The sequence below is a fragment of the Ammospiza nelsoni genome, chromosome Z (assembly GCF_027579445.1).
Source record: "Ammospiza nelsoni isolate bAmmNel1 chromosome Z, bAmmNel1.pri, whole genome shotgun sequence".
NCBI classification, from domain to species: domain Eukaryota; kingdom Metazoa; phylum Chordata; class Aves; order Passeriformes; family Passerellidae; genus Ammospiza; species Ammospiza nelsoni.
Genome location: NC_080669.1, coordinates 72,520,185 through 72,532,554, shown reverse-complemented (window position 1 = coordinate 72,532,554; position 12,370 = coordinate 72,520,185). Strand labels below are relative to the sequence as shown.

General features: G+C 39.3%; 1 protein-coding gene across 1 annotated transcript in view; it reads right to left on the bottom strand.

Moving 5' to 3' along the window:
* TRPM3 (transient receptor potential cation channel subfamily M member 3) overlaps positions 1-12,370 on the bottom strand; it is a 417,168-nt gene that overhangs the window by 41,667 nt on the left and 363,131 nt on the right. Inside the window, exons 16-19 of the mRNA XM_059491854.1 lie at positions 11,834-12,123; positions 10,827-11,055; positions 8,192-8,359; positions 945-1,085 (exon numbers count right to left, since the gene is read on the bottom strand). Coding sequence (XP_059347837.1) covers positions 945-1,085; positions 8,192-8,359; positions 10,827-11,055; positions 11,834-12,123 — 828 coding nt within the window. The remainder of the gene's footprint in view (positions 1-944; positions 1,086-8,191; positions 8,360-10,826; positions 11,056-11,833; positions 12,124-12,370) is intronic.

Below are 12,370 nucleotides of genomic sequence, written 5' to 3'. Positions count from 1 at the left end.
TAAGAAAACTGAAAAGATCGCTTTCTGTGATGTTTTTAGTTTTATTCTTCTACATTCTAGTGTAATTTGCAAAATAATTAATAATAACTAAATAATAACTAAAATAATAACCAATCTCTACTCCATCATCCAAGTTTTGAATAAAAATATCAGATAGCACTTGATATAGAAGAAAACTTTAATCTTGGCTTCCAGCTTGATAATGAATAATTAATATCTACTCTTGAGGACTAATTGTCAAAAAGCTTTTTATCCACATAGTAACTTTAATATAACTTTATTAATTTAGTTGTGAGAAAACCCTGTGAAGTTTTTGGTACTGTTTTACTGTAGTTGAAATCCATGATATAATTTTTTTCTGCTCCTTCTGGAAGCTTAATTTATTTCAAACACAGTGAATATCCTGACTTAACTAATTTGTCCCTGAAAAATGTACATTGGTTGTCAATCATGTTTTTGATATCTTGTGGGTACTTACCTGCACATTTTCTCTGAGAGACACTCCACAGACTCATCAAAACAGAAAAACAAATAAAAATGTTCCAAGGAAAGAAATGCTCTACCTCTTTTTTTCATCAGTTATTAGATAATTCATATTCTGACTCAGACCAACCTCCCACTGGGCTTATTATTGGAAGCAATCCTATTTTGAATTTTCCTATTGGGAATTCCTTGGGAGCACTACAGCAAACTGCCCCTTACCATTTTATTGAAAGAAAAACATACACAATAATTCAAATTTTAGCCATTAACTTCCTGAACAAAATGGTAATCTTTAAAAGTCTTGCAATGCTAGCAGACTTCTACCAGATATTTTTATTAAACTATTTCTGTAAGCCCTCCAATACATATAAATGTAGACATCAATGAAACACAAAAGATTACTTTAGTCCAATTTCAGTATTTGTACAAACATTATTAATATAAGAGGAAAGATTTCTTACAGTGTAAAACCAGAACTTCACGATGGGAGCATTGTAGAACTCGTAGATCTTTCTTCCAATAGGGATCATTCTGTGCCTGCTCTGAACTTCCTCATCCTCCTTCTTTCTTGAGGACTCTCCATTGCCCCGTCCAAGCATTGCCTACAAGAAAGATATTTTTACTTTTCTTTCTTGTGAAAGAAGAATTACACAATTTTTTGAAATGTCAATAGGAAACTGTTCTTGATCTCTAGACAAAACCAGGTGACCACAGCTAGGCATAAAATGCTTTGCTTTCAAATTACCTTTTTGCAGGGAGGCTTCTCTTTCATACTTTGAAAATGGAAAGCTATAGCTTTAGCCTCAACCCTCAGCTTGAGAGGGTGATTCCTGGCAAAAAATAAGTGTGATTTATTTTTAATTTTTGCTGTGTGGACAGAAACACTTTTACCTGACAACAACTTTATGTGGTATACTTCTATACAATAAACAGATGCAGACAGAAAACAGGTAAATTTTGGTTTTAAACAAAGATAAGTTCATAAAGCTGAGATCGAGAGAGAACAACAAGGGAAAAGATGAGTTGATAGTCACTGAACTAGAAGCAAAGGAGACAGTGGCACTTTACAGGTTAATCACTGGACCTGTCCCAGGCTACGATCCCACAGTGAAGCTTACATGGATGCAAGAGGACTTACTAGTAAAGCTCACTGCAGCAGAAAGGCCTTCAATTGCAATATTCATGTACATGATTTTAACTTCTTCCATAGTGAAGTTCCAGACTGCTCATGCATTGCCTTTGCTGGGCTTGATCTCACAGTTACCATTTTTTAGCAAATCAGACCCACTGAGAAGCTACACTGAGCTAAATAAACACATACATAAGAAGTCCCCAGCTAAGAGTGCAAACCTAACAGTCAAAAGAAGGCAATATTTTGTTTGCTTACCCTTAACTTTCATTATCAGCTGCAGAGAAATGGAAGAACTAAACTACAATCACTGAGTTAAGCACTAAGTTAGTGCTTAAAAGAAGTTCCTTTGTATTTGAAGTGTAATGTGACATATTAAATGTTTGTTCTGAAGCACTTATTTAGTGAACAGTAGACTAAGCCTGGATTTCATCTCACTGTGCCTTTTGCAAGTTCTTACTGTTTAGTTTGTGGACGCAGCACCCTGCACAGGAAATATCTGCAAGAATTGAGACAAATCTAAGTATGGAGGGACTGCATAACAATGCATTTGTTTCCGTGCTTCTATAATGCTTTCCTACAAGTAGATGAAGGCACCCTTGTGCTTTTGTGTTACTTGAAGCAAACCCTCACCATCCGTGAAGATAGCATTGTCCTCATCTACAACTTAAATGGTGGAAAACCAAGGGAACAATTAGATTCCAGACATGTAGTCCTTCTATAAAAAGGTCCTTCTTGTCTCTGTATCTGTGCTCTCCAATTCAACAGGATGCGCAGCACATACTTAACTCTTTGGCTTCAGGTGAGCTATCTGATCACTTTCTACAGCCCTGCAGGAACTGGTGATGCACTTCTCACATATTTAAAAATAAGAATCACAATTTAACCTTTTCTTCTCTTTTCCAGCCTCATGTGGAGCTATTCATATAGGTCTTTTTCCTGTGAAATAGTAATTTGTAATGATAAACTTTTTTCAGTCAGTGCAGATATTTGTAAATTATTAGGACTGGGCTTGGTCCATATGGCTTCTTCTCTTTCATTTCATCATTTAATTTAATTTAATTTAATTTAATTTAATTTAATTTAATTTAATTTAATTTCATTTCCTTTCATTTCATTGTTTATTTATTAATTTCATTTATGCAAAGTATTATTAGTCTAGTATTATTACTTTCCTTGTGAACCCTTATGTTGTGAACCCTTATATTGTTGAATCTGACAACATACAGATGTTGCTGTGCACATTTTCAATACATACAACAAAAATTCAGGACAGAAGTATACTGCACTAAAACTAAGCTGCTGTGACTGCCTCAAAAACTAAAGCTTTCTTTGACCAAGTTAACCTATTTCCTTTAGTTTTAATGGCTGAAGATTTTTAATTTATTTCCCATAAATATTGATAAAACATAACCTATTAAAAATTTAAATGTACCTCCTGTTGGCTCTCACAGAGCCCATAAAACACCTTGAAAGTTCATCAAGACTTTTACAAAAAAAGAATAAGACAAAGTGGCTATTAAGCAGAGGAGAAGGGTTTTTATGGTTATGAGACTTACTGAATATAACCACAGTAGCAGAAGTTACACAACACCCACAGAAGATATCATTATCTGAATTCCACAAAATCAAAGTGATCCTTTGATCCATATCATTGATTGGGTTTTGGGGGGGGAAATTTGAATGTGATCGGAATGCTTTGGGAACACTACAGCCCAAGAAGGTAGTAATTTGTTTGCTTCTCTCTACTTACTGAGGCTGTTCTGGTAAAACTGCTGCCTGGAGCTACAGAGTTTACTGTAGCTTTTCCCAAGGCTTTGTCTCTGCTGTCCCCTGGTGCTCAGGAATTTTGCAGCAGAATGAAAATGAATGCTGCCTCCTTTAACAAATGAGCAATGCCGTGCTTTAATGAAAGGGATTATTTTACAGAGTTCAAATCTTTCACAATTTTACAAATGTACAAATTCTGAGACAGACTTAATTCTCAATGAAATCAGTGAGTTGCGGGTATTTTTATAATAATGCTCTTTCAATATCCGGACTTATGCTTTAGCTTGTGAATTCTGATTTCCTGTTTGTTACTGCTTTCTTCTTGATAACAATGTGGTAATTTTGTCTCATTACAATTATTTTTGAATTAGTTCTATCATATAATAGTACCTCCTTCCCTCCCCCATGCCACAGATGGGGAATTTCTCTGAGATGGCTAGGGATTAGGTTTGACCTGATGTTCCTGACTGCTAATTATACCTCAGTATTAACAAACTGAAAAGCTTCCCCATTAGAAAGATTCAGAAATAACCTATGTAACTGTGTTAACAGAATAATTGCAGTGCCAAATGTGAACAAATGTTTTTCTTGGAGTGGAATGCAGTAGGGTGGGAACAACTCAATACACTGCTCTGTGTGGGCGGCATCTCTTTCGCTAATACATGATTTTGTCCATGATTCACCATGAGTCATGCAAGGTAAGCTTGACAGCAGCTCAACCTCGTTGTGAAGTACAGTACAACTGCATCATTTTAGCCTGGAGGGATTGATGTTTTCATAGTTTTTACATGGAGATTTTATTAATCTGGTTTTTGTTGTTATTGTTGGGCCAGATTTTGTTTTATGTAATTGAGGACTGTTTGCTGATAATGAACTATCAGGGGAGAGTTTTGGGTTGTTCATTTTGTCATTAATATATGTTAACAACCCTATACTATGCTTATGTGTTTCATAATTAAAGAACAGGAATTTTCAGTCTTTCTGGAATGAATACAGGCTCTTCCAATTTCATCCTGAGTGAAGTCCACATGCTCTAGAGAGACTTACCCCAGTTCACAGAGAACTGGTGTGGAAATTAGACAGAGCTGTGTAGAAACACCTTCCTCAGCACACCCTGCTGGATCCTACACGGTGTGTGAAAATGCTGCCCCCATGGTAGTTGTTCTAGGATTACTGTTCTCTGCCCTGAAACACTGGTAGAAAAATGTTTTAATGTCTTTGATTGACAGACATATAAAATTAGATTTTGCACATGCTTGGTGGTTACAGTGAGCACAGAGGAACAAGACCAAAGTGACAGGAGCTCAGAAATCCTGTCTGCTAGAACTAGACCTTGCCAGGGCCCATATGTGGTGGCAGTGGTGGTGGTATGGAGGATTTCCAAATTCCTGGGAGAAAGAGAGAACCTCTTCTTATGGAAAGGGTCAGCACTTCCTAGACACCACTAGCAGTGTCTCCCAATTCCGTTTTCCAGACGAGCTGAAGGGGAACCTGGTTGCTGGTGTGTGAGGTGCTGTGAGAGTTGTCTCCCACCAGGAAGGATAAGTTGGGCCAGGGGCACTAGGACATGGATCTTCAGACTTTTCTGTGCTAATGACTGTATTTTTAGTGATATGATTATTATTGTGTTATTTCCTGCCATTGAGAAAAGACTAAGTACACATACTACAGATGAATTAATGTGATCCCAGAGGCCAACAGAACTAGCTGTGCTGCTGCTGAAAAGTTCTCAGACTAACTCAGTGATGCTCTGGAAGCCCAAACTTCCTATTCATTGTGGAATATTGAGGCAAAATGAAAAAAACAACAACAGAAACACCTTTTAAAGGACTTAGCTGTGTTCTGAAATAAAACCATTTACTCGGGAGCTCTAATATCTAAACAATAATGCACTGAATGGGGTTAAGGATGCTCCTAGTTATGGCTTCCAGAATGCTGAGTTTTCTGACTGACCTGAATTTCAGCAACTAAGGCCTTGATTGGGACACAAACAGAAAATATCCCTGGCTGTTAGACTTTAATGCCCTTCTACTTCTCTGTGTTTAATATTCAGGATTAATGACTCTCACCTCCATACATAAATTGTGGTAAATTTCTTGGTGCTGAGGAGCACTGACAAGAGCAGTATTCAAATGTGTTTTTGTGAGTAGCTGCTATAAGCCTGTTTCTTAGCATCTAGGTGTAAAGAAATGTGGGCCTATCACTCTCATGTATCTGTTATAAAGTTAAGAGCAGTAAATAACAAGTAGTTTACAGTGAATAAACACATCTTCATAGTATATCCACATGTTCAGTCACCCACCTGACCCTTTAAGAGGAGCATAAAGCAAATACATACTTGCAGCAGACGCACCCATGTGGAGACTTAACTTCACTGTTGCTGTAGTCTGCTGATCACATTATTCTGTGCAAATGAGTTGTAAAATAGGGAAAAGATGATTGTGGCCCTGTACCTCATGCACTCTGCAAAAGTGCAGTACAGAAGAAGAAACTGAATCCTTGGCCTGTCTTTAGTCACTTGGGCTCAGTGCAAGACACACAGGAAATCAATGAACAGACCTTGCCTAGATGAGACCTCTTTGTCTTCATTTTAGCAGAGAGAATATGGGTGTGACATGATGAATACAGAGACTTGAGAAGTATTCATAGGGAACGGCTAGAAGGAGAATCAGGAAGACTATTTCAATTATATATTATTTGCTGCAAAAAGGAACTTTGAGTTAAAAATGATTTTTTTAACTTTGCTTTTGTTTGTTAATCTTTATTCTGAACAAAACTCAGGGTAGGTGAGTGACTAATCTATTGATTCAAAGTTCAGCAATGGATTAAACATTTATGATATTCCAGCACAATAAATTATTGATCTTATTGAAGTATTTATAAGGTATCCTTAATATACTAAAGGATACCATGGGTAAGGGGAAACGTCACAAAGGGACTTCCCAAAACATCTTTCAGGCATCCTCTGATCAGTGGAAAAGAAACCTGACCATTATGCCAGATCATTTGACTAAGGCTGGAACAGTATGAAACTTCAGTCTAAATTATTTTCTTATATTTAAAATATGTCAGGTGAATAAATGTAATTGCCTGTGGCATCTAACCACAGACATGCCAAGAACTCTCTGCTACCAATTCGTCTCTGCTCACCACTGAGGGGTACCTGAGTGAAACAGCTGTGTTAGAAGTTCTACAGTGTGGTATAAATTATATGCAGAAATACTAAGTGAGGAGTGCTGACCAAAGATATTGTTTCTAAACTTGCTGGACTCCACATGAAGAAATATTATTTTATAGAAAATGTTTCAAGTGCCTGAAACTTCACTAGAGTGATACACTGAATTTGAAGGAATTAAGGGAAGAGCCAATGACAGAACAGAACAATAGGACTGTCAGCACATGGAAGGGAGAAGTGAGGGAACATCTAAGGTTCATCTGGAATAGCAGGTCCACTGCACACACCATTTATTTGCAGCAGGAGTCAGAAGAGAAAAAGGAAACAGTATTGTAGACAAGAAACCAGGAGCTGGGATAGCTACAGCGGGATGGAAAACACATCTTTCCCAAATCTCTCCCCATTGCCAGGTAAAAGGCAGCTTGCAAAGTGCTTATTTGATTTGAATAGGCACTTCATAAGGGGATCAGAAGCCAAGGGTTAGTAAATTGCAATCAATAGCTAATGAGCAGAGAATGCCCCATTGCTGCTATTCTGGCTTCTGGTCCTTCCCAACAGCCAGGTTCTTGCCTGCAAACGGGTCCTGTAGGTGGGTCTGGTGGGCTGCTCCTTCGGCTTGCCAGTATATTGGGTCCTGTAGGCAGGTCCTTCTGCCTGCCTGCAGTCGGGATCCTGCGGGCAGCTCCTGCTGTTTGCCTGTGGGAAACAGTCTGGGTTTTTCTGTTTTTGTTTTTGTTCTTTAACTTAATCAGGCAAATCTCTTTTATGTCTCTATGCTGACCAACAGGGGCAGAGTTTTAAGCCTTTCAAAGACACCACAATCAAACCCAAATAAACTCAAACCAAACTTGACTGAGGCAGATGTACTAGCCTGTATAATAACAAACGAAAAAGTGTGAGGACAAGAGACAGGAGGTAGATGACTTGTGTAGTTTTCAGAGCTTTAGTTGTCTGATTCTTCATGGTGTAAATTATTCCTCAAAGGCTATGCTGTTAATATTGACAAGTGTCTGCTTACACAATTCTGTTGGATTGTAGAAGGGGAGATGTCTTGCTGATTGCTAGTGTCTTCAGTGGATTAAAGACTGGATCTGTGTGTGAAAGGCAATGACCACAAACACAAAAAGAATTTTAGACTAAGTTTTTTTAATTTTTCTGGCCTGTTTGCACACTTGCCTACTCTGTAGTGAAGTCAACTAAAAGAAAAAAAACCTCTGGCTTCCATGAATGTTTGGGCATTTCCAACCAAAGGTGAGCCCTTTTCATACCAGAGAGGTCATTTATCTTGACTGAGTGCTTCTAAAATCTAATTCACTTAGTTGAGACAATGTGGCATCAAACTGAGTCAAAATATGAGGATATTTGAGTCAAAATATGAGGATATTTGAGTCAAAATACGAGGATATTTGAGTCAAAATATGAGGAAATTACAGCACAGCATCTCCATGCACTGCTGCAACATGGAGGCAAATGATGGCAACTTGTGTGGCTTGAGTCTCATGGAGGAGAGGGGAGTGTGAAGTGTGATATCCTATCATGTGCTATATTTAGCCATCAGATGTTCTGCAATGCCTACAGAGGCAGGAATTACAAATTGACAGTGCTGAGGCTGATGATTTATTGTGAGCACTTACAGTGAGTTCCATGTCTTCCTCATCTTTTTCTTTCACTGGCTTCTCTGGTTCTTCTGGATCTTTTTCTTGAAGATGGATCTCATTGGCCTGGGTCATGTAGGGCATATCATCTTTGTTCTTGAACTCCAAGCTGAGGATTGAAGGAGGAAGTAGAATTCCTAGAATTACCTAAAGCAATAATAATGATAACAATAATCATCACAGAAAACAGATTATGGTCATAATGGTTACTTAGCATCAAACAGAACAACTCCCTTGGGAGATTTAGGAAAAGAAAGATACATGCACATGTGAGTTTCTATGACAATAAAGTATTTGTCATTGGGGGTAGTGTTACCAGAGCACTGAATCAAAGCATGTGACTTCTACTAGTGCTGCTGTGAATGCTCTTGAATGTTTTATCTACTTGCACACCACCAGGTGTGTAGTGATACATACTAGAATATATTTACAAAATGTTGTATAAGGTCAAAAGTAGGTGGGACCATGTGGGTGTACAGACCTACAAATGTCTGCATTTTACATAATACAAAACACCAGTATAAATGACACACAGAGAGTATTTATTTCTACAGAGAGGTTTAATAGCTCTTTGTGTCCATGCTTAATGTACACTGGCAGTCAATGAAGTGCAACTGTGTGTGGATCTGAGGAGATAAGGCAAGGCCAGCAAAAGCAAATGCTGATGTGCAGTCTCCTTAGATTATGTTCCAGTAACAAGGCAGCTGTGTAATGGTCATATTAATGTCAGCTCTTTCTTTTCTGCCTTCCCCCTCTTAGATGCCGGAGTGTAGAAACCACTAAAATTTTCTTTTCGGGATTTATATGTAATGAACAATGCTTGGGTTAAACCATTAGTACAAGTGAACAGACATCACAGTAAAACAAAGCAAAGTCTGTATTCACAACCACAATAACTTCTCCTGGTTATGCTGCAATTTGATGGAGAATGATTTTCTGATAAATCTCTCCCTGAAAGAGAGTAAAACCAGATAGTTAACTTCTTGGCAGGTTAGAGAGGATGCTTGTGATCATCATATCAGCAGACAGCTTGTTGAAACCATTCAAAGAACACAATGAGGAGCAGGTAGAGGGTGCAAATGCTGCACTTAGCCTTGGAAAAGCTTCCTGCACTGTGCTGTGCTCACAAAATGATGGGTCCAGGGAGAGGAGGTTACAGGCAGACCTGGCTTCACAGAAAGACTATTTTTAAGAGCAGGTAGGATTAACAGCTGCCCCTAGCCCTTCCATTGGTGCCATACATTCCTAGCAAGAATCTAAATAATTATATTCAAACTTTCTACCGTTTGTCAGTTTCAAAGGGAAAAAACTGTTCTTGGGAAATAAACCATGACTCATGCTTGCAAATTTATTTCTTTGTCATGCTCCCTCATGTAGCTTGTAGCCTTCTCTAGCTTTAAACAAGCTCTGCTAATGAGCTTCATTGAAATAAAATACAGACTAGAAACTGAGTAAAGGATCCTTGTGAAGCCCTGATGTTAGAAGAAGCTGAAACAGAGCCTGTTACCTTCAGTTATGCGTTATGAAAGAAAGGTCTATTTTAGGGCTTAAGAAATGGGCTGAAAAGTGGAATGCATGTAGTGGTAAATCAGTTGCTACACTGTCCTCCATGTACCTAGACTGAATTTCTGCAAAGCTAAACAGGGAACAAAGCAGCTGTCCCTCTGAAGGATAACAGGCCTGTGAGTTCAGGAAATAGGTAGGAATGTCTCCAAATATGAGAAAATTTTCTATCTGTAGCAGAACAACGTGTATGCACAGGTCCTGCACAGGATTGCTATCAGCCACTTGCTCTCACTCACCACTGTCACTGGATTAAGAGCCAGTCTGGAAGCAATGTGCGCACTCCTAAGCACTCTTGCCATTACTGAACATCTTTTCACGTGGCAACACAGCTGAGTAATTACCAATTTTCACACAGGCAATTAGTGCAGAAGAGAGAATCCCTTCACTGAAAATATTTCTCTGTGATCTAAGAGGGAGAGGCAATTGCTGGGTATGTTCTGACTGGTGACTGCTTTGGTGAAACATGCCAGGGACTCAAATTCATCTCAGAATTCACTTTGCGCTGTTAGCAGTTTTGTCAACTGTGGAAGTAAAGCTGTAACAGCTTTGAAAACTAAATTATCCTTTAAACCCTCTAAAGAAGTCCCTTCAGATGCCATCAGGAAGATTTGCAAGGGTTTGTGAGGAAATTTGTGCTGCTTACTTTGCCTGTTCTGGGAAAGGTTGTCAGATCAGCACCTTTCACTGATGGTTAATTCACTTACACTTCCTTTTCCTTTATTTATCTTTAAAACTCTTGACTAACTCCTCAAGTATACAGGCAGGATGACACAATAACCTTCTAGCTCAATTCTTGTTCTGATAAATGATGCCAAAGAGGACTTTAAGAAAGCAAATGAAAAAATCTAAGCTGTGTGCTTTGAACTTAGGCTTATGATGAGCCCCATCTGAAAAATTGAGCGCAGGAAGAATATACCATGCTTAATGTCACTGCAAATAAATATCTGAAATACGGTTACTTTAGACAGTTATTACTGATTTTTTGTGAAACGTGTCACCATCTATTAGAATCCTCTGAATGTTAATTTTATTTTAAAACAGGAATGACCTTTAGGCCAGAATTTTTTCGCATCCGGAGACGACCCATCCACATGTCAGTGAGCAGCATCTGGCTGCAAGTGTGAGCGATGAAGTCCCTGTGCTTGGCTGCCACTGCAAGCTGCAGGCACGTGGCGTTGCTCCAGTTCTTCAGCTCATAGGTCAGCAGTTTCATGGCCAGCTGCTCGTCCTGCTTGTATGACTGGTCCAGCAGCTCGACCGCCAGCTGGCCGAAGTCCCTGCAACAGAGGGACACAGAGGGACCCCGCTCACTCCGTGGGCACACACAGCCCCGTGCTCAGAATGCGCCTCTGCCAGGGGCACGGCGCCTTCTGGCACGCAAATCAACGTGATGTTGACTCGACACACGGAAACCCACGTTTTCAAACGTGAGTGGCTCATGTCAGGCATATAAATAAGTGCCCCAGCTTAGCAGCGATGAGCACCCACACCTACCAGCTGTCTGCTCCCACCTCCCTGCCCACCTCCCTGACATTTTCGAACTGAAACTCTCTGGTTATCTGCAGCTTAAGGGATGGCTTCTCTGCTGTTTGCCCACAGCTTCATGGTCAAGCCTCCTGGAAGGAGTGTCCAATATCCTTCCTCAAATCCTAAATTTCTGAAATTTTAACATCAGGAAAAATTCTTATGAAATCTAGAATCTTGCCTTGTTCATCTAAGCATGACCTCTTGGTTAATTAACACTGCTTCCTGAATACTTTGCTCATAAGGATTTCAATAACTGTTCTGCTGGGCAGGTACAGAGTATCCTGAAAAAGCACAGAGAAATGTTGCAGTCTGACTCTTGAGGCTGCAGGGAGAACACATGAACAATATAGATATTTCAAGACTGTTTAAAAGCCATTTGGATTTTCTCTGAAGGGACTGCGCTTCCGCTACAAGTTAGAAATGAAAGCAAGCTACAAATAAGAAAATTTCAGGAAGGTCCAGAAATCTCTCTTTCCTCCTTTTTTTTTTCTTCCCCCCTCAGGAAAGTGTACTCTAAAGGAAATTCACCTGGAATTGTGGTTCAGCTCTTGGGATATGTCATCCACCATGTCATTTTCTGATGCCTCATGGGCCATGGCTTTGCAGAGTTTGCAGGCCACCAGAGCTTTAGCCATAGCCTCTTCCCCGTGTTGCCAAAAGAAGAGGGCCATCTTCTGACGTTTCATCAGCACAGCCCACACCATCAGCTCGTGGAATGGGAATGGAAAGTGATTGATCTCAGGGTCATCCATATCAATATCAACTTCTTCTTCTTTTTTCTTTGTTGGTTTTCTGCCTCGACGCAAAGGGACATCATCCTGTGGGAATTGTAGAGAATTTTTTTTTCATCAGTGAAGGAACAGTTCACGCAATTCATTGAAATCAGTACCTAACACGTTTCCTGCAGGCCAGCCCATTCATCATTTTTTGGACAAAATATTTAACATAGGTAAACAATAAAAAAGGTATTGGTGCATGCACTGTAATTAGAAGACAGTAAACAGGGGAACAGAGCCTTGGACTATCACCCTGAATCAATAACATTATCACTCTGAAACTAATAAC